Source organism: Biomphalaria glabrata, chromosome 6, assembly GCF_947242115.1.
Source record: "Biomphalaria glabrata chromosome 6, xgBioGlab47.1, whole genome shotgun sequence".
Lineage (NCBI taxonomy): Eukaryota > Metazoa > Mollusca > Gastropoda > Planorbidae > Biomphalaria > Biomphalaria glabrata.
The window spans coordinates 46,753,004-46,776,260 of record NC_074716.1 but is presented as its reverse complement, the minus strand read 5'-3'; the positions used below and the strand labels follow the sequence as shown (position 1 = coordinate 46,776,260).

Here is a 23,257-nt window from a genome sequence, read left to right as displayed (position 1 = left end):
TGCCAAAAGACAACGCTCACAAACAGATACATGTAGGGGTCTTGGCCCGTGATTTCTAGTAGCCTATCCCTTGATCTTGGTGCCTCACTGCCTCGTTTGCCGGGACTACTTTTTCTCATGCATCTTCGTGTGGAACGGCCCACGTTTTAACGTTTCCCACACATCGGCCCTTAACTTCTAATATCCGTTGCTTTGAACTAGAAGGTTTAGCATTTTACCCCCCCCCTCCCTTTTTTCCCCAAACACACACACACACTTTTGGCCTGTGTCACTATTCGGCTACTTGTTAGATTACTGGGCGTAGCTAGGGACTTTCCATCATTTGTGGGTCCGGGGGGGGGGGGGCTTGACCTCTTTGGGGGCCCCTGCATTTTGCGTAATATGTAATGCAAAAAAAAAACCCACTAATTTGGGGGCCCCTCTCACGTAGGGGCCCGGGGGGAATTTTCAAATTCTCCCCCCTCCTCCCTCACCCTAGCTACTACGCCACTGTTAGATTATGATCGGATTACCGGAATGTCTGTTTGTAAATGTTGGTGTACTGACCGGCAGGCGTAGGCCTGCATAAAGGATGTCTCAATGTGTTTTTCTTCTCGTTACTTGTGAAGGGCCCATCATCTTATTCTTGAAGCCGGGCCCACAGTGAACTTTCTACACCATTGCCCATTGTAAACGTTGTTACTTCCGCAAAAGTACGAACAAGAGAAAGGAAGAGACATCTCCCCTAACACCCACCATTCCCACACACAAACAGGCCTGCCTGAGTCCGCCAGTGATCAGACCATTCAGTTTTTTCACGTGAAAATGTGTTTTCTGTCCAACATCTAGCATATGAAGTTATGATGTGGATGAATGAAAGCCATACCAATCATAATGAACCTCGTGGGTCATCAGTCGTCATTTTTCTAATGTTGTCAAACTTTCTGAACTTAGTAGCGGAATGGGGGGGGGGAATCAACTCAATTTGTTTAACAACACTTGTGCGTGGCCCTAAAATATTACTCAACCAGTTTCCAGCCCCCCCCCCCCCCCCAGCGCCTTTTTCCCCAACAAATTTTTAAAAATTATGAACATTTTAAAAAATCGAAAATTATATCCGGGCTTTCGAAATACTGGCGGAAGTGCTCGGGGTTAAGAGTTCAGTTATTTTTATCGGCTCTCCGTGGAGAATCCTTCAATCTTTGCAACAGCTACAATCATAGATCAAGATCTGTATGTCATCAGGAGAATGATTAGTGAAACTTATTCAATGCCTTCAGTAAGTTTTCTGAAAGATATAATCTTCAGTTTACATAAAGCGACATTGAGTTTTAAGCTTTTAATATAGAGTCTATATTCTGTTAAAACTGTAATAATGAAGTGTTAAGTGTTAGTCTAGTGTAATAAAATTGTCTCCAGTTCCAGTGTCACTGAGTGTGTCTCCAGTCGACTTGCAAAAAAACAAAACTACTTGTTTCACTAATAACTAGATCTAGATCTAAATAAGTTAGTAGATCTAAGTCGACTAAGTTTGAAATTGAAGTTTGGGGCTTACTGAGACTTAGATCTACATCATATAGATCTAATCATTTCTAATCTACAGATCTAGTTGAGAATGAGACTGAGAGCCTCACTTACTAAACTTAGGGCTAGGCCTAGGCTAAATTATTATAGTAAAAAGAGGAAACATTTATTATTTAGAATCTATATAAATTAGATTCTAGTCTATCTAGATTATAATAATAATATATATTATAATAATTGACAGTATTAACTGAGTATTATCTAGACTCTAGATATAGATCTAGACTATCTCCCCCTATGTCCCTATGTCTATTTTGACTATAGACTATAGTCTACTGACTAGTTAGCTAGATTTAGATAAACTAGAATCTAATAGTCAAATAGATTAAATTATAATTCTAGATTAGATTTTCTAGATTCATCATGATTGTCATGATCAATGATTTTATTCAATGATGATCACAATAAATAGTGTTGCCTTGGTAAAGAATAGATCTAGATCTAATATTTCTTAGACAAATCCTGAAGTAGATATAGATTCTAGATCTAGAGTCTAGTAACTAGATTACATATAGATCTATAAATCTATATCTATATTTCTATATATAAATATGAATATTTACTAATCTATGGATTTATTACAAAATTCCAGACTTTCCATTTAGATTACTCCAGACCAGATCCTTTGAAACTGTACATTGAAACTAGATTTAAATTATTCTAAATGCTGATTAATCAGATCTAGATTATTCTAGATCTAGTAAAAATTTCATTAACACAATCCCAAAAATCTCAGATCTAGATTCTAGATTCTAGATCTATGTACTGTCCTGTTTTAGTTTTTAAAAATTAGATCTCGATCAACATTCTGATTCTTTGTACTCTTAAGTAAAGCCACTTTGAGTTCCTAGTCACTTGTTTATTTGGTATACAACAAAGATGTACACAAAATGAAAGAAAAGTCTACATGAGTCCCTCATTTCTATTCCTGTTTGGTTTTACTCAGATTTTTTATTTTCATACCAGTATCTAAAGTGAAACAACCATGATAGATGTGTATCACTACCTGGAGCTAAGATCCCAGGGCCTGATAAATGGGGACAGATACAGACAGTGCTTTAAGGTGGTCAAAGACTTGTTGGAAGATGTCTCTGCTAAACCTGTCCGCAATTTGGTAAATACAATTTTTGTAACTCACTGAAAACACTCCAATTATTAGGTCTGTTTATTTTCAAGTAATTTATAAATTTAAAAGTATTTTATTTTAAACATTAACCATTTGTTTTGTCATGTTATCCACAGCCTTGTGAATTTTCCGGGGAACCCAGGGCAACATTTCTTGTGGATTTTAGCCCCAATATGTGAGTTTATCTTTAGAATTTAATAAAAATAAAATGCTACTGACACGTATCCTCTTTGTTACAAGCAAAAAAAAATAAACTGAATTCTAAATAAAATCTATCTTTAAATTCATGTTTGCAAATATGCAAATGATACACCATTATCAACCTTTTTGAACAAATATAGTTAACACCATACTAATCATACAATATTTCCTAAGATGTAGAATCTAAAGATATTTCACAGTAATTTCTTTCTCTAAATTTTACTTCTGTCCAATAGGCTTAGAGTGGCTTCAACTCATGGGGACCATACAGTTAGAGTAACAGACATACGGACAGGAAAGTGTTCGCACATTCTAACAGGTCATCCTCGGACACCATGGTGCCTTGCTTTTAATCCAACTTCCAACGACATTCTTGCATCTGGCTGTTTAGGGGGAGAAGTTCGCATTTGGGATTTACTGGTACTAACTTGAAAATATATATGCTAGTGAAATAGTTTATTCTTTAAAAAAAAAACACAAAAAAAACTTAATTTGTTTAGATGCAGTGCAAATAGAACTTTACTATTATATTTTACGGTTTATAAAAAAAAAAACTATTACAAATGATTCTTTATTTATTTTTTTTTGTCTTAGATATTTTTTAGTTGGCTAGTACTGATTTGAAATTTTAAACTTTGTAATTAAGGGAGGAGGCAGTGAAGTCCTTCGTAATCCATGTGCAGGTCAGGTCATCACATCCTTGGCATTCCATCCCTCTGGAGAGGTGCTAGTTTTTGCTGCCATGAACACCATTTATTTCTGGGACTGGAGCAAGAACGCCCCATTCACCTGTACACAAACTGCACATGAGTATGAAAGAATAAGGTGATGTCTTGTAATAATACAATAATAAACATTTCATATATACATTAAATAGAGGAATCTCATTAGACTCTGAATTTTTATACAAGTTAAATGTGTTGAAAGAAGGTAAACAGTGTTTATAATATTCTTTGCATGGCCCCACACACTGGTGAAAAATACTTCACAGGCAGATTGGTCCCAAAGGACTTCTCTGGTCAAGTTGTCTTCAATAAATTATTTTGTTCTTTCAACTTGAGAATATTGTGATGGTTTCCATAGCTTTTTGTCTTACTTATTAAAGTTAAACTTTGAAAGTATTTTTATAGTGTAAAGGTTTTCTATCCCAGGTGGTTGCGATTTGATCCGTTTGGTCAGTACTTGTACACGGGCATTGCAAACAATACTACTGTACATAGAGAAAGAGATCTCAGCACATCTCAGGGGTAAGTTTGCCTCTACAGGCATTAGAATATTTATGCAAGAGCCATTTTACAATAGCCCTTGTGCTTTTAACCAGCAGTTTACTCACCACTGTAGAAAAACACTATGGAATAAATCCTTTTCTGATTTACACTATGAAATTTAAAAAAAAATTTTTCAAAATATTCGGTCTAGTATTTTTTTTTAATTGATTGCAAATGTGTAAATAATTGTTCACACTTTGCTGTGCTGAGCCTTTATATGAATATTTCCAGTGATGATCCTTTAGATCTGGCTAGGGAAACATCTGGGGTCAGTTCAGATGAGCGCAACTCCCAGCAAATGAACCGAATGAGATATCAGAGTCTTTTGCAAAGATTTATGGCTTACCAGCATGACAGACATAGTCGAGGTATATTTATTGCTGTATTAGATAACTATTTTAATTGATATTCTAAACTCTAAAGATAGATTTAAAAAATGTAAATTCCATGGGGTTGTAGTTAAAAACAAGTCACTTTTTTATTTGCTTGAATGTGCTACTAACTTACAACAGCTTTAACTCTTTCTCTCCTAAAAAACGATACCATCATTTTTTTGATTCAATTAGATTCAATTAAGTTTTGGTATTACAAAATTTAAATTGTGTTATATAAAAAGAGCATGCATTCTCCTATAATTCTAAACCAACAGTAACATTTTCTGATTACAAACAAAAATGTTATTGAAGTTTAATCCTAACAGGGTAGAATGAACAAATGTGAAAAATGAACACTTCTGTCAGAACATGGGAAATAATTAGAGATATACAGTTAAGAATCACCTTTTGTCTTGTATATCATTTTCAATTGAAACCGTTTATAAAAACCTTTCAAAGGCATTTAGAGCTACCTTTCAAAAATTAAATGTTATCAGGTTTATCAACAAGTTCACCATTCATTATAACCCTCACTGTTTAAACTGACTGTACATTGTTCACAGGCTTCAATCAAAAATGTATATCTGCTACTAATATAGACGAAACCCTGTTGGAATCTCTTGTTATTCTTGAAATTATTTTTTTGTTTTCTAGTGTATGTCCAAAACAGAGCTCCTAGGTCTCCTGTGCATGAGGAGGGCTTAGAGTCAGCTAGAGAGTATGCCCGATATATGACAAATTTAGAGAGAAATCTTCAATTAAGATCTCAGGATAATTATGATGATGACAGCTCTTCAAGTTACATTTCTTTGTAAGTCAAAATTTTCCCCATGTTTCAAAGTTTTATGAAATGCATTTGAAAAGAGTTTTTGGGGTTTGGTCTTTTCATGTAAAACAAGTCAGCCTTCTATTAGAATTTAAGTATTTTGGATGAATCCATTCACTTAACATTTTGGCAAAACATGCTATTCTTAAACAAGTGTCAGTGCCTCTTTGTTGGTTCAATTTTTTTCATTCAGGATGTGATGCAAGCATCTAGAATGAGTTATTTGTATTAGAGAAATGTTTTGAAAATGTCTTAGAAATTATAATATAATGAAGCACTGTGAATAAAATAATAGCTCGTTATCCTGGCTCTAGGAACGTTAAGTCTAGCAAATGGATACTTGATATTTGTTTGAAAAGTCATTGTTTGTAGCTTTACAAATAATGTGTACTGTTTTATTCAAATAGGAACCCTTCACAGCCATCAACATCAAGATCTAGCCCAACAGCTCCAGATAGTTCACTCAGTGAGCAATCTAGACCTTTAAACTTGAGTACTGTGCCAGCTAGACAGGATGATGCTCAGTCTTCCAGGAGGTGGGGGCGGTATGAGCCCTTATTTTTCTCACGTTGTCCAGGGGTGAATGAGGGCTCTGGAGAGAATAGCAATAATAACAATCTGAACTTTGGAACTGCAGCTCAAAGCACTTACAGGCCAGATGATGTTCCTGTTCGCTCATCCACAACCAGTGATAGACCATTCACTGTTACCTCCTGGCAAACACCCGAAGAGCCTTCTCTATACAACAGATCTTCCGAGACACCTGGTTCCTCTGCTGCTTCATCTTCTTTTCATCATGTATCATCTCAGGTCAGAAACGAAAATGCAGCAAGTGAAAGTCTAGATGCTAATGAGTTTGAAATTCTTCCAGTCGATCAGGAACGGGAGAGCTTGAGAAGAGTCTCAAACAATGGTTCCTCTTCATCTGGGACCCTAGCCAATGCTGACGCCAGCTGGGAAGACCTGCGTTCTCTTCTGAACAGACTAGGTCATAGATCCACGGATGCTCCGTCTGAATCCAGTGGGGCAGCTGCTGTGACAGGCGTGGCTCCCCCGTGCCTAGTGGCATCATCTTCAAGTGCAGCATCGACAGCAGAAGGAAATGAGACTCAAGCTAGGTTAGCATCCCTAAGAGTGCCACCTGCGCCTGCATCATCTGCAAGGTGTTTGCCTGTCCAGTCACACCTTGACAGATACACAGGTAGCACCGACTCTTCACTTCCTGGCCTAAGTTCAGAGGTCTATTCAGCTAATAGGACTCACATTGAACCTGAACCGCCTTATACTTTGCCGTCGAGGTTTCCATCTCACTCCTCTCGGTTCACACGTCCAGCAGAACAGAATTCTATTCTTGGCCGCATGGAAAGGCCTCCGCCTGTTCGACCTGACATTCCACCTGCTCCTTTCCGCTTCAACAGTAGCAGTGGACACTCATGGCGACGGCAAATGATAAATCGGCATCACTCTCTTGAGCTGAATGAGGGCTCAGATTATAGTCATCATTCCTCTCTGCTTGACAGGTCTTTGCCACGTCATGTAATAGATCAGACTAGCCAAACCTTGGGTGCTATGAATCTTCCTGCCAGTTCTGACCAATGCACTGATGTTGCTGGTCTAGGAGAGCAGCCATTAGCTATGGAAAACTTGGCTAGCTTGCAATCTAGAAGAAACAATGAGGGTGATCATGACTACTCCTATTCCTCCAGGCAGGATAGGAGCATACCAAACATTAGACATGTCGTAGAAGATGAGCAGAGTGGTGCTGATCACACCTACGTCAGGCAAAGAACAGGCGTGAGAAGTATTGACTTAAGAAATGAGGATGATGAAGCTCTGCCAGATAGTACCTTCCAATCTCATAGTTTCTTTGGCGGTTACAGAGAAGGCCTTAATAACAATCTTAGTTCTGAGAATCTATATTCTCAATCTACTTCCATGCTATCAAATGATCTTGAGGTGCCCACAGACTGTAGTGAAGGAAGGGATGAAACAGACAGCTCCATACCAGGTGATGGTGGAGATTGTACACCTTCCTTATGGCCAGTTAACTCACCATTGACTTTGACTCGAGAACTGGACTCACTTGATGTATTGAATGGAAATAGTCAGTTAACTACCTCAAACTCAGAAAATTCCTTGTTACATACAGGCTCTAACTTCCTCGGTGACCATTGTGAGCCCCTTGTTAGAAACACTTGTAGGACTGATGACAATAGAGCTGGTAGTAGCTGTAGAAAAGTAAGTTCTTGTGGCCATTCAGAAGGTTTAGTGTTAGAACATGTAGCTAGTAGAGACAATGTTAGATCTAGTACATCTAATGGGACTTCAAATGCAACATCAAATGGCATCGTTTTGCTAGGACTTGAGCTATACAACCCAGAAAGACCAACTTCTGTGGACAGTCTGTCTAGTTTTGATTGTAGTACTTCAAAGCCCGACTCTAGTGAGGCAGCAAGATCAAAGAATTCCACTACCTCATCCTCTTTTAATGCTATATTGACTCAGGATGGCAAGTCCTCCAAAACTACTGCATCTTCATCGTTCCAGCTTCATCCTTACACAGACCAGCCAACAGGACATGAAAATGGCACAAGATCTTATCTGGACAGACCCTCCTCTTCCAGGGTCGAGTCCAGAACCAACAGGCTGCGTAGACGACTATCAATAATGAGAGGTTATCATCCATGGCCCCCAATAGGTATTGTAAGTCATGTTCCCGTCAGTTGTCGCTCCTTTGAGACAGGTACTACCTCAAATACTGTTCCTATGCATAGTGCCGGTTCACTTCCATCAGGAACTGGCATCGGGCCCAATGGGGATGCTGGTCAGAGAAGTGCCTTTTCTGTCTTCAGTGCTTCACCACGAGATACTCTTAGAACTTCAGCAGAGCCAAGGGCTTCTTCCTTTCACAATCCAGCATCTGCCAACCCTTCGGCCCCGACAGTTTATGGAATACATTACCAGCCGTCTAGTCAGCAGCCCGACTCATCAATTCCAAGTCGCATAGACAATGTCAGAGATGTTCAGGAGAGACTTCAACAGGCAGTGTTGCAGTTGAGAGAGGTTCAGAGCAGTGTCCGGGAGCTTAGTCTAGGCTCACATCATTGTCTTCATCTACCAAGCTCCAATGTCACTGAATACCTGGAAAGGCGGGTAAGTATTGCTTAAAGTATAAATTTGGTGTATTACATGCTTGTCTCTGTGCATGTCAAGGTCCCAAAAGTGTAAACAGAAAGTTAATTCATACATTGGGAGCCTAGAGGTTTGAGTCTCTACATTAAAGATTGGAAAACTTTCAATTTCTAAACTGAGCTTGGGAGCCAATAAATAGGGGAACTAACTTGTATCAGGGTCCATTATGTTTCAAGCTAAATCTATTATTTTAAAAAATGAAGTTCTCTTTATATTGTTTATAAGGCGTATGTTCAATCTTTCATGATTTCCTCCTAGGGATTAAACTCTTTATTTTATAAAGAGGAATTGTTATTTGTACAGTTAAAAACACATTTGGATATATTCAGATTCTAGATCTAACTTATGAAAATATCTAGGCATATTTACCATCCGATTCCTTTGTAACAATAGTCTTTATTTCCTCATGTCTTGTTGATCAATGTTGAGAGAAAAATAGGCAATGGTTACAAAGATCTCTAGGTTGGGGCTTAAAATCTATTTATGCGTTGCTATGTACTTTGTACTTTAAAAAATTACTTTCTCTGAGACTGGCCATCTAATTTTAGCATGGTGAACACAGAAGCTTGTAAACTTTTCCTAGACTCTCCATTTGGACTTGACCCTAAGCCAAAACTCTCTTGGCCTCTTCTCATACCAGCCAAATAATGGGGTTGTTGCATGTTTCTTCAGTGTCACATTATTTTGTAGTTAAATCCTGGTCAGTGCTAAATCTGTTAGTATATAGTGGGAGTGTTTTAGATAGCGATTAACTTAACTTTGAAAAAGTTCAAGCGATTAACTTAACTTTGAAAAAGTTCAAACACAGAACCCTTGTTTAGAAAAACTCAACCAAGTCATTAGGATTATTTTGTGAACCGTTTATTTTAAAATAAATATTACATTGTTGTTGTTTTTTTCCCCCTGTAATTTTAACTCCCACTCCACCTCCAGCCCACTGATCTGGAGTTGTGTAATGTATATTTCCTGGCCGAAGCAGAAACTTTTTTTTTTCTTTTTACAACCAAGAAAATGTAGTAATGATTAAAGTATCGAAACTTAAGATTTAACAAAATTTCAGATAAAAAAATGGTGAAACTATTGTGCTGTTTGCGTAACTAAATCTTGGGACCATGGAATCAGCAAGGACATTTTTTAAATATTTTAAATAAAAAAAAATATTTATCCTAGCTTTAATGGAAATGACAATCTTTCTGGCTTCCATCCTGCAAGTTCTGACTCAGTCCCCCTCAACCCCAATATTTTTTTTTAAATTATCAAATTCATTTTCTTTAGCTTTCAATTAGAACAAGTAAAGGACCAAAAAAACCTATTTGAAAATGAAAGTTTAAAAAATCTGAAATTTGTATGAAACTTCAGCCTTAGAATGACTATGGTTCATCTCAAACACATTTTCATATGGCTGTGAAGCCCTATTTTGGAAAGACACTCCCGTCTGCATATATTGCAGGTCAAGGTGGTGTTCCCTTTGGTTGCCTGTACAGAATGATTTTCGGGATACGATTGTCCTCCATCTGGTGAACATGTCCGAGCCAGCACGTTGCCTGAGGACTGTAATGATGCTGGGTAGGGCCCGTACTCGCATGGATGACAGTATTACGCTCTTTCTTTTCATGTTCTGAGATAGTTACATCTTTCTTAACATCATCATTAAAAAAAAACACATGAAAATCTTTTTGGGCTTAAATAAAAATATGCGACTCAAAATCTTTTTGCATTCAGGTCTTTCATTTGAGCTCAAGTATGATCACAATACTGTATAGGATGCGAACAGCACAATAATTATTGTATAAAATTTTAAAAAATTGTTGAGTCATTTAAAATAATGAAGTAATTTAATCCCAACTATAAAACATTTCTTTTGTAGGTGAGTGAACTGGACAGAAGAATATCTGATCTCGAGAATAATTACAACTCACGAATCCGTGTACTGGGACATGAATTTTTAATGAGGAGGTAAATCTGTGCTGTATTTTTCATAGACATAGAATTATAGACTAGACTTAGAATTATAATCTTAGAAATATATACTTAGAAATATAGATATATCGAGGAATTTTATTAGATCATTTTATTACTGTGTAAAATAAAATGGTTATTGATCTGTGAATTCACCCTTAGACATAAGAGAACTTTTATTCTCGAGATTTTGCCTAAACATAATTCATTAGAAAGAAGTAGCTATAAAAATCTTTGTAATTTACATTATTTTTTATTTCCCTGGAGATCTTTGTAAATATGTACAATGTCTACATCAATTCTAATTGTTAGACGTAGATTTTAGCCAAAGTCTTAATCAGAAACTCATTTGACTGTACTGTTTTCACTTTCATTGGCCCTATACTCGAATCAAACAGTACAAAAAATCAATGATAATGGGTGACGTTTTTTTTTTTTTAATATGTATTTATTTTTAACATGTATATATTTAAATACTACGCACATCAGATATAATCCACATCACTTTATTCTAAGGAATATTGATTATATAGATAGGCTTTTACCCCTTTAGCTCATCTCTTTTTGAATTTAAACAAAAAAAATCAAGAATAGAAATTTAGAAGTGGAGAAACATTTATGCAGGCCCATGCTGTAATTAATTTACAATATCTGTCAGTAACCTATGAAATAGAGTATTATAATTTTTTAATTTTCTAGTTTCATTACAATCTTTAACCTAAATGGTCAGGTTTATCAACCTTCGTTATCACCTCATGGTTGTAATGAAGCTGAGAAATTTTATTTTTTTTCAGCTCAATGTTTTATTTGTTGAACTAAAATTTTACTGTGGTCAAACTTATTGCCTAGACTTAAGTGGGGCGCGGTGGCTGAGTGGTTAAGCGCTCGGCTTCTGAACCTGGGGTCCTGGGTTCGAATCTCGGTGAACACTGGGATTTTGAATGTTGGGATTTTTAGGGTGCCAGAGAGTTACCCAACTCTAATGGGTACCTGACTTAGTTGGGGAAAGTAAAGCGGTTGGTTTTTGTGTTGGCCCCATGACACCCTGCTCATTAAATGTTGGCCACAGAAACAGATGACTTTAACATCCGCCCCATAGATTGCTAGGTCTAAAAGGGGAAACTTTACTTTTTCAATTCTTAATGTGTAAGAAATTAAGATTGTTTGAAAAAATGTATCACTCATTTATTCTGTTTGTTATTGCAGGATTCAGAGTCGAGACAGACGTAGACAAGCCAATGAGAACCCTTACCCCAGAGCACGTTCTTTCACTTCAGTTTTAAGGGAAGCTCAAGAAATTAGACTCAGAGCCAGACGAATGGTTGCAGATGCACATGGCGTTGGTGTAACAGACGATGATCGAATCACTCCAAGAGGAGATGGTAGGTGTTCACTGCTTGTGAGACCAATATTAGAACATAATCTTCTGTTTGGGAACCCTCTTTTAAAAAACATTAACCGGAGCAGATCCAAAGTTCTCACGCCTGACAAGAGTTACATCTTTAGTCTATTTAGCATCATTTAATTTAGAGATGCTCCAAAATACATACTAAAATAAGCAAAATATAAAAAAAAGCTTCTCTAAGGGAGAACTCTGCACTTACAACCATCTATCAATAATGTAGGGTATTTCCCCTATTCAATATCAAATAAAATAGACAAACTGGTTAATTGTTTTAATTGATTCATGTTTTGTTAAATACAGTAGTTAATAATTTCAACTTGATCTGAGAATGATTGTGAGAGAAATGTGTACAAACTTTTACCCAGAGTTTAAATATAAACTTAGTGTAAAAGGAAAAATGGGAATAATGCTTCAAACATTAAGCCTAATAAAATGGAGGCAACAAAATGTTTGTTTTAAAATGCCACCCACATAAAGCACCTCCTTCGTTGTCGAAGATGAGCACATTTCTCATTTCCTATGGACTCGAAGATGACTGTAAAGTCTTCTTCTTCATTGTTCTCATTGTTATGTTGGAGTGTTCATATGACTAGACCAATACATGAGATGAACTGCGCAGTGGTTTCTAAATCAGGGAGCTCTCCATATTGTTTTCTTTCTATTGGGGTGATTTGGGGCCAATGTCTTATACAGGCCTTTTGGTAGAGAGAGCAGTTTTGGAGGACGTAGTCGGCATTTTCTGGTGATACTCCACATGGGCAGAGTTCACTGGTTCCAATTTTGAGCTTCCGGTACATGTGTTGTCGCATTCTGTTGTGTCCGGTCCTGAGTCGAAAGATTAGACGTTGGTCTTGTCGGGATAGCTTATAGTAAGCGTCATCTTTCTTGTGATTTGGATGGGAGCTCGTCCATTTCTCATTTATTTTATCTACAATTAATTTCTTCATTTCTTCTAGATAGAGTGCAGAGTTTACTTGAGTTTGTTCTCCCACTCTTGGCGAGTGTGTCAGCCTTCTCATTTCCTGCTAGTTGTATGTGAGCTGGTAACTGTAAAGTCAAATCCTCGCTGGGTAGATTTGGTCAGTTGCAGATAGGCCTTCTCTCAGCTTTTTGTTGGTTCGGCGCTCTTTCGCCCTGGCCACTCTTCTTGCTTCATATCTTGAGACTCAGAGACTCACAGCTTCTCGCCATGAGGAGCGATCGAGAGCTAGTGCTTCCCAGCTGTGAATGTCGATATCGCATTCCTTGAAGGAGCTCTTGAGTGTCTTTGCAGCGCTTGTATTGGCCTCCCTGGGAGTGCTTTCCTGCACACAGCTCACCATACAGAAGTCGTTTGGGAAGGCATTTGTCTGGCATGCGGACAACATGTCCCGCCCATCAAAGTTGGGACCTTTTTACTGTCGCATTGATTCTGGTCATGTTGGACAGTCTTAAGATTTCTGTGTCTGGTATATGGTCGGACTAACGCACCTTCCTTAGATAGCGTAGGTGGAAGGAGTTTAGCTTTCTGGTGTGACGGGAATATAGGGTCCAGGACTCTATGCATATAGGAGTGACGGGAGGACTACAGCACTGTAGACTCAGTTTAGTGGATATGCTGAGTCCTCTTTTTTACCACACTTGTTCATGAAGTCTGCCAAAAGCAGCACTGGCACGAGCAACACGGAAATCCATCCACATAGATTGCTTATGATTAAATGTAATTTTGTCTAATTAGAATAAACTTATTCCACTTGTATGCATATTAGACTTTTTCTCATTAAAAAAAGTAAACATTTTTTTGTATTAGGTAGTTTAGTATTACAGAAATTACTTAATTTACTAATACAATTTTGAAAACAATTTTTTTTTGACAAATCTAAAACCGTTTGTATAAATGTGTTAAAAGTATAGTAAATTAATGGTAAATTGCATAGATTTTAAAAATAAAATTTTTCGATTTTAGAAAAGAAAAAAGTAGCTGTTGCAACAGAACTTTGATAGGTCCAAAATATCATGTCAGATTTTCAATATCTTTTCTAGTTTACGAGATCTAATTGGAACAGACGGACCACACAACTAATAGAGGCTATTCCTCTTTTGGGGGCCTCTGAAAGGAAAATATTTGTATAAAAACATTCAAGTTGGGTTTCTTCAAAGTTTTTAAGCTTTAATAAACAACTATAAAATCTGTAACATGAAGCTCATGTTGCGAACTTTTGGTTTAATTCTAGTCTGTTCTTTAAATAAGATTTGTTCATCCTCTCTGCTTTTAAACCTAGAATGTTTGACTCTCCTTTCCCTTGAGTTTTTAACTTAATGTTCTTTTAAGAGTTTTCAAGTCTTGTGATTTAGACTAGTGTGAGACATGTTTTCCATTCTGATCATGTAAAATCAGTCATCAAATCTCAAATGTCTGCTTTGACTAAACATGTGCATTAATTAAAGTTTTTTTTAGACTAAAATTTTTGCGAGTGGGATATAAGGCAAAGGGTGCCCCCGTCAGACTTGGCGAGTCAAAGCTTGAAGAGTTGGACAAGTTCACTTACCTTGGCATCATCATAACAAATGATTGGGATGCCTACCATGATGTAGCATGCTGAATAGGAAGGCTGGGAGCATTTTCCAAAGCTGCAGCTTTTTGGACGCGCCATTGGACTCGAGACAAAAATACACCTTACAACACAATGGTCATTCCAACTGCAACATATGCATGCAAGTCATGTGTCAAAATTGAGAAGAGGCTAAATGTGGCTCAACAAAAATGGCTGAGACGGATTTTGGGAGTCAGTTACACAGATCAGGTCTCAAACAGGGAAATCCTATGCCGAACTGGGAGTCAAACACTTAGTGAGGCTGTGACAGAGCGTCGCATGAGGTTTGCAGGACATGTTCTACGACAAAATGAACTACGCATACAGAGAGTTGCGATGACATGGAGGCCAATACAAGGAAAGCGCAAACAGGGACATCCTCGTATAACTTGGCGTCACACCTTCATGGAAGACCTCAGAACACTTGACCACGTGGGAGGAGGCTTCAGGCGTTGCCAGTGACAGATCTTTATGGAGACAGCTTGCCGCCCTATGCGTCGAGTGGCGCAGGACGACCTAAGTCTAAGTCCATTAAAGTAAGATTGTTTATGTATGTATATTATATATACACATTGTTTTGTCCTCTCACCAGCTCCATCAGCTCCTACACCAGCCCCTACACCAGCTGCTCCATTCAGGCCCCAACAACTGCTGCAGTGTTTGTCCAGACCCAGTTCTTCTGCTGCACCTAATGCTCTTCCGGCTAGGTAAGTAAAGTTCCCCTTTACCTTGTGGTCTATAGGGCAGATGATGTAAAGGTCATCTGTTTCTGTGGCCAATGGTTAAAGAGGGTGTCATGTGGCCAGCACAACGACCTTTACTTTTCCCAAACTGTCAGGTACCCATTAGAGCTGGGTGGACTCAAAGGCACCCAAAGATCCTGAAATTAAAAATCCCAATCTTCACCAGGATTTGAACCTGGGACCCCCAGTTCAGAAGCCAAGCGCTTTACCGCTTAGCCACTGCGCCTTCTCTTTCGGCTAGGTGAGATACTTTATAATGTTGCTTTGACTGGCTGCCTTCAGTGGTTAGGTTCATCCCATGGAGCCATTTTTTTTGTTATTCTGCCATCTTAAAACATAATTCACATCAGAAAAAGCGGTGCATTGTCCTGCTACAGTGATCATTTGTAAAATGCTATATAATGATTAACTCTCTTCAATCTGTGGTCGAGAGGCTAAGTACACTTGAATTTGGCTTGGCTTGGCTACCTATGAAGGGGTCTAGAGGTTAAACAACTGACTCGACCAGAGTTGTTTACTGAGCGCCTAAAGGCTGCACGGAAAACCTTCTCCCAGATACCCCCTCCCCCCACTGGTCCACAAATGAGATTGCTCTAAGCATGAAAGTAGCGCTATATAAAATCTCTAATTTATTTAAAATTTTTATTTTTTGGGCTGTATGTTGCACACCCATGGCTTAGATTCATTTTTGACTTAATACATTATGGCTTAGATTCATTTGGTCTTGTTATTTAGGGTTAGATTCATTTTGACTCAGTGTAGTGCTGTGGCTTAGATTCATTTGGTCTTAATGTTTTAAGGCTTAGATTCATTTTTTGTCTCAATGTATTATTGTAACTTGGATTCATTTTGTCGTAATACTAAATTAATGTTGATTATATCTCGGAGTTGTGTGCTTAAACCAGTGAAACATGTCTGTTCTAGGAATCCAACTGTAGCCAACTCCAGGCCAGCACCTGCACAGCCACCCAGAGAAGCAGAGAGGGAGGGTAACTCTAGTGGCTTGAACAGGCACAATCCTAACCTGCAGCATCTGCACCCTGACTATTCCATCAGCATTCTGGATAACAGCATTAACCGTCCTGACGAATCTGTGCAACGCTTGTTTAACCGAACCATTGCTGGTAATGTCTAATTACATTTAGAAATGAGCTATTTAGTATTCAGTCGTGTTTCTTGTGAAGCTTGTTGAAGTTTATTGACAGTTCATTATTGACTTAACTTGATAATATTGTAAAGTGAATAGCACTTTTTTAATAGTTGTGTTGGTCTTATGTTAAAGATTGAGTTTTAATGAGGTATGTGTTGACACTTGGTCGTTGGGTTGTTGCTCCAGATGGCTAGCCTAACTTACTATTGTACGCATATATTCTTCATTTAGAACTTTATAAAAATAAAACTTGATCAAATTTCTTTTTAAACAAATTGAACAGAACTTTTATTGACAGTATGTTCAGCTTTTCAACTTGAATGTATATGTTATGTAGCAACACAAGTGAAATATCTCAATTTAAATCCGACTTACCATAAAACTGTTACACCTTTCAGTTGTCTCTCCTCTCCAGCTTGCATCAACTACCCAGTTTATAACCTTGTTACATCAGAATCTATTCACTCCATACAAATATTCATTATCTGCCCTAATTGTGCACATGGTTACATCAGAAAGATGCTGACACAGCCCAGAGCAATGCTTTAGTTTTGGAAGATGTTTGTCCTACTATAGAATATTATGAGGGGGAAAAAATTTTTGAAAAATGTTTTATTCTTTTAGGAGCATTTCTTTCCCGCGATGAGATTGCAGTGGCTAGCAACATCGTCCCTCAAACTCACCGGATCCAAAGATGGGATGTCTCTAAGTGTGTGGTTCCTAACATTACAAATGGTCAGAATCTTTTTATTTCTAGGTCTTTGTATTGTACATCTAAAAAAAAAATGTAACTTGCTGATCTGGCTGATTGACGCCATTGGAATGTTTTACTGCTATTAAGTTTGAATGTTTCATCACTATTATAAAATGAGAACAACTAAAATTTATTAAGTTGAATTTAAACAAAGACAGGAAGCTACATTTATTAAATTACGGACTTTTCGCGAATTCCCATACTTTCACTTTTGTTAAAGATGTAACAAAAAAGAACCATTATCAGTCTAAGCTTGATCTGCCATCATGCAATATTCTATAAAACTATGGAACTTTCTTTTTTTTTTTTTATAAAAAAAATAAAAAAAAACATACCATATATATCTATTTCTAGCTCTTACATTTAGAACTAGATCTTACATCTAGAACTAGATCTTACATCTAGAACTAGATCTTACATCTAGAACTAGATCTTACATCTAGAACTAGATCTAAATCTGGTCTTTCTAATCTAGATAGACTTTGACTAGAAGTCAAGCTCTTCTAGGTCTAGAATAGAAGTCTAGATCTAAAGAAAGTAGACTAGTCAACTGTCTACCTTTAGGCCTACTACTTGGGCTACTTAGTGTACTAGATCTAGAATTCTAGGTCTAGTCTATATCTAGTAGAGATTTTACAAGAAGTTAGAAGTAGAACAAAATTGTCGTTTTAGATCAATATATAGACTCGAGTATCTAGAGTAATACACCAATTGTAAAAGTATATTAAGTAGTTAAGTGACAGTAGATAGTTGTTGAGTTGTAATACATAATACAACACTGGACTCGAATAGTCTAGTCAGGATTTAGTCTCTAGAAGACCTTGGAGACTTGAAAGTTTAGTCCAAATCTAGTCTAGACTAGGTCTAGGTTAAACATTGAAACTTTAATAGCGGTATTACATCACAAACTAACTTTTAATAGTTACCACAAAATTTGATTTATAATTGAAACAAGTAAATGTAACCCTAATATACACACAATATTGAATACTGTAGAATTTTCAATCCATTGTTCCACTACTCTTGGAGTGCCTAATCCCATCTCTTTTTAAAATACAAATGTAATTATGATTTGAATTTTATCTAGATCTTTTGTGACCTGAGCAAGTTAGTTTGTATCTCTATGATTTCTAGTATAAGAGTGAACAATGCATACTAATATAGTATACCTATGAAATAAAGGATGAAACTTACATTTACATAAGTATTAGCAACATTAAAGATGAGTATTTATATATTTTTAACACTTTATAGTATTGAAGTAAATCAACCGTCTATTTTTTTTTCTCAGCAACAGCCAATATAATAGTGAAACACTGTAAGCTCCACAATGATGCTAGCTGTGACATGTCTAAAGATGGAACTCTCTTGGTGACCTTTGTCTCTAACCACAGTGGCTTTCCTGACAACAATATACTGGCCGTGTTCTCCCTGCGTCATGAGACACTGGCCCAGTGCCTGTACACGAAAAGTTTTGGTGAGTCCCTTATCTTATATTTTCTTTCTACACTGTCTTCTGACCATTGGGTTCTGAGTCATCTCTTAATATCTGACCACTGGGTTCAGTCATCTCTTAATATCTGACCACTGGGTTCAGTCATCTCTTTATATCTGACCGCTGGGTTCAGTCATCTCTTTATATCTGGCCACTGGGTTCAGTCATCTCTTTATATCTGGCCACTGGGTTCAGTCATCTCTTTATATCTGGCCACTGGGTTCAGTCATCTCTTTATATCTGGCCACTGGGTTCAGTCATCTCTTTATATCTGGCCACTGGGTATCTCTTTATATCTGGCCACTGGATATCTCTTTATATCTGGCCACTGGGTATCTCTTTATATCTGGCCACTGGGTATCTCTTTATATCTGACCACTGGGTATCTCTTTATATCTGACCACTGGGTATCTCTTTATATCTGACCACTGGGTATCTCTTTATTCAGTCATCTTTTTATATCTGACCTTTGTGTGCAGTTATTCTGACTCTCCAACTCTGGCTTCACTAAATTCATTTCAAAAGATTTTTTTTATTCTTCACAAACTTTTATTAATACATATTTATAGGAAATAGTTATTTACCATTAACTAAACCTTTTAAACATAGTTGTAGACTTTCAGTTAAATTTTTAAAAAGTTTTGTTTAAAATCCACTATTTGGTTTAATTAAAAATATCACAGGCAAATATGTTTCAACTCTATTTTTTTGTTAATAAAAGTTTAGGGTTTTGTTTTCATGCGAGTTCATCTTCACCTAAAACAATGTACACTAGTGAATTATTTTTTTTTAACAAAAGAAAATGCTGAAATGTAAGTAACAATGCTGTTTCAGGTCCTAATGCCATATCTGTGAGTATCTCACCCATCAATCGTTATGTTCTGGTTGGACTGGCTGCCAAGAGGTTCTTCTTTAGTTCTGTCAACCAGATGGTGGCCCAGGTGTACAAGTTAGAGAGACAAAAAGCTGGGGAGAATTCAATGAAGGTAAATGTATAATCATTTTGTGCTTAGCTTATTTTTCCCCCTTTCAGTTGGTGAATGTTGAAAATGTTACAAATAAATTGTAACTGTTTGTTTTGCAGCATATCACTGACATGTTTCACCCTCTTCAACAAGAACTCAGAAACCATGTCAGTGTCAACTCAGCCAGGTGGCTACCTGGGATTGGGGAAGGCATGGTGTATGGCACCAACCGTGGAGATTTGTTTTTCTGTCGCCCAGGGTGAGTACTCTTACCTTGACCTACTTAGATCATTAGTTTAGATAGGTACAGTTGCATTTATTACAGAAAACTATAACCCTTTAATTAAAAAGTTTTCCTGTTGACTTTCTAGCCCAAGGAAGGTCCCTGAACCAGAATCTCCCAAATATAGAGGAGCACTATTTGGACTAGCAAACAGGTTTCATGGCAACCACTTGGCGCACAACAGCATCGCCACCCAAACGACTACAGTCAGCATCCGTCGCAGTACTGGTACACAGACCCTTGGTGATTCTTATGCAGAGAACATTGAATAGATTTTTCTTGTCAACTTAGAAGTACTAGATCCATTTCAAGGGTGTTGCAAGTTCTCATTTATCCAGCAGCACCTGTTCTCGCAATACTCTTGATTTTTCTTCATCTATATATTTGTATCTTTATCTTTTTTTTAACCTTTTTTTAAATCTTTTTTTAAGTGGTTTCCCAACCTTTTTGAGTCCTGATGACTTATAGATCTGGGGTTCTGATTACTTTGAATTGTTAAAGCTGTTCTTAGTGGCTCTGAAAATTTTTTTTTTTTTTTTTAATTATAATTTTGGTTCATGTTTTAACTTACTTTCTGAAATGGAGAGCCATGACTCTTAAAGGTTGGGAACCATTGCTTTATGTTGTGTGTGTGTGTAACTTCATATCTATTTTTTTTATTTTATTCAAACTTAAGTGTTAAATGTATGGGAATCTTTTAAATTTTTTTTTTTTTTTTTTACATTTTTATTTCATTTTAGCCCTGGAAATTTTTTTAAAAACTTTGTATTTGACGTCAGACAAATTTAGAAATATAATTTCACCTAATGAACTTAAGCCCTCATTAAATCTCATTTATCCTTTAACAAGTTTATAGGGCTAGTGAAAGAGAATCCTTTAGGCCAGTTTATGAAATTTTTAGGACATGTGAATGAGAATTTAGGCAGTTTAACAAATGTTTATAGGGCTTGTGAAGAATTAGACAATTTTAGCAAATGTTTATAAGTCAAGTGAAGGAAAATTATTTAGGCCAGTAACAGTTTATAGGGCTAGAGAAACAGAATTAATTAGGCCAGTAACAGTTTATAGGGCTAGTGAAACAGAATTATTTAGGCCAGTTTAACCATCAGTCTATTTTTACTTTCTCTTCAGTTGCTGATAGCTTTAACTTTTTGTCTCTGGAATTATTTTCCACATTATGTGACCCATTTTTAGTGCACTACTATGGTGTATGTAACATTAATATAAAAAAACAAACAAACAACATTTGATATACATTTAATGGACTAGCATGCACTTTGGATGCAGTGCTTAATGTTTTGGCTTAAGAAAAACTCACTTAGTGAATGTTTATTTGATGTTGCTTAGAAAATTATTATAATTAAATTGAAAATAAAACTAGAAATTAAGATAAGATTAAGCCAAATTTGAGAGTATCTTACTTTTTTTGGGGGGATCAATATTTTTTTTAAAACATCAATAGTAAATTTTAATGAAAGACATCTTTTTATATTTACTTTGTTATTGCTCAAACACAACTTTAGGAAGACTAGATGTTTTGCAGTGGAAATACTAGATTTAATTTAGTACAATAAAAGATATACTAAAAAGAGATTTAAGTGCAGTGCATCTGTCCGTATTCCAGAGATAAGAGTTGAAGCTAAATGGACTTGGAAATGGCTAATTCTGATTAAAACTATCAGTGTTCCCTGAATTTTCAGTTGGATATTTTGATCCCGTACAGATAACACTTTTAAGTTTTGATATGATTTATGAGACATTTAAGTCAAAGATTTAAAACAAATATTTTTAACTTGTGTCCATGGTTATTTTTGTGTTTTTTTAAATCCTGAATTGTAGGGCCTATTTTCTGTTGTGTATTATTTTAGAACATAATCAAATGAGTGTCGTACAATAAATTTCTTATTGATAATGTGACATTTTGAAAATATTAAGTTTCAATGGATACATTTGACAAACATTAGTTTTGTTGTCTTGTACTACCAGGCAATATTCATACATTAGTGTGTGTGTGTGTGTGTATACTTACATGCATTCTAGTCATTTATGATTATGTGCATTTGTGTGGTGTACTATTATGTGTATTTGTATGATACATGATTACATGTATTTTTGTTGTGTACAAATTATCATCATGTGTGTACATATTGTATATGTATTTTAGAAGTGTACCATTATGTGTATTTGTATGATTACATGTAGTTTTGTAGTGTACCATTATGTGTATTTGTATGATTACATGTAGTTTTGTAGTGTACCATTATGTGTATTTGTATGACTACATGTTTAGGACTACAAGCATTATGCTTTCATGTCTGCACTTGCCTTGTTAATCATGTTCTCCCACTATCAGAACTATGTTTATTAAACAGTTTTAAAGTATTAAGCCAACTGAAAGAGGCAAATAAAAATTATGTATGAATATATTTCTTTGTTCTGAATGTCTGTGAAGCCATATAGTTTTTTTTTTTTGTGGTGATGTTAAAGAAATATATTTATTTATATTTGGAAATATTTTCCTCCATATTGAATATCCTGTGATACTATTTTTTCTTTGTGTTAAAAGTTATCTTTTACATGTGTTTGATTTGACTTTTTTGTTCCTTAAAAGAGTGAATTTTATTTGTTCATAGCAATATTTAGAAAGTATTATTTTCAGTAATCAAAATAACTATTTTTATTGGAAATGTTAAATGTTTGAATAAAGTTGAAACTGAAGGAGTGAGGGAAATAGTTTGTGATTGCTTTCATGTTGCTCTGGAGGAGATGAATTCATCTACTCCTTTTATAAAGTGTTTTTAAGGTTGCTATTGTACATAGTTGAATGATGGTGGGAGATTTATTTAATATGAATAAAAGTGGTCAGATCTAGTACATAATAGTTTGTTCTTTTTTAATCCAGTTTTGACCTTATTTATTACTGCAATAATCAATTCTTTGTTGAATAGTTCTTAGCCATACTGGGCACAGATGTGTCAGTCCATGTACTCAGTGTTTTAGTTAATGTAAAGTCCGGCAGGCATGAATGGCAATGTTATTCTCATTTCAATCCTATTGTACCAAGATTTACATTGAATCTACATATCCTTCATGTATATTTATTAACCCAAATACAACGCAACTTGGGGGCCCTCTTTGTACAAATGTATATAGTAGAATTGAATCTCTTGAATTTGATGTGACTTAGAGCTTTAGTTTCATTTGGTCATTTCTATTAAAGAAAATTGCAATTACAACTGATTTTGTGGTGTTGGGTTTTATTTCCTTAACTATTGTGTTTTTACTTGTTTTTTTTTTATCTTTTCTAATAGTAAATTTAACACATTATTGACAGTTATGAAATTAGTTTTCAAAGTTCACAAATCCAGTTATGTAACTAT

At 36.2% G+C, this 23,257-nt stretch overlaps 1 protein-coding gene across 2 annotated transcripts; it reads left to right on the top strand.

The window, feature by feature from the left end:
* The first annotated feature begins 1,102 nt into the window (after positions 1-1,102).
* On the top strand, positions 1,103-23,117 carry LOC106077855 (activating molecule in BECN1-regulated autophagy protein 1-like). Of its 2 annotated transcripts, none has more exons than XM_056032922.1 (18): positions 1,103-1,258; positions 2,530-2,677; positions 2,806-2,864; positions 3,127-3,310; positions 3,537-3,715; positions 4,042-4,137; positions 4,390-4,526; positions 5,187-5,343; positions 5,766-8,511; positions 10,418-10,506; positions 11,716-11,891; positions 15,080-15,194; positions 16,155-16,354; positions 17,005-17,115; positions 18,426-18,611; positions 19,464-19,615; positions 19,714-19,853; positions 19,966-23,117. In XM_056032922.1, the coding sequence occupies exons 2-18, from the start codon at positions 2,549-2,551 to the stop codon at positions 20,147-20,149; spliced, it is 5,040 nt and encodes a 1,679-aa protein (XP_055888897.1). In that variant the 5' UTR covers positions 1,103-1,258; positions 2,530-2,548; the 3' UTR covers positions 20,150-23,117. The 2 variants fall into 2 exon arrangements, with proteins under 2 accessions (XP_055888897.1, XP_055888898.1); XM_056032923.1 differs by having other exon boundaries at positions 19,946-23,117.
* The last annotated feature ends 140 nt before the right edge of the window (positions 23,118-23,257 follow it).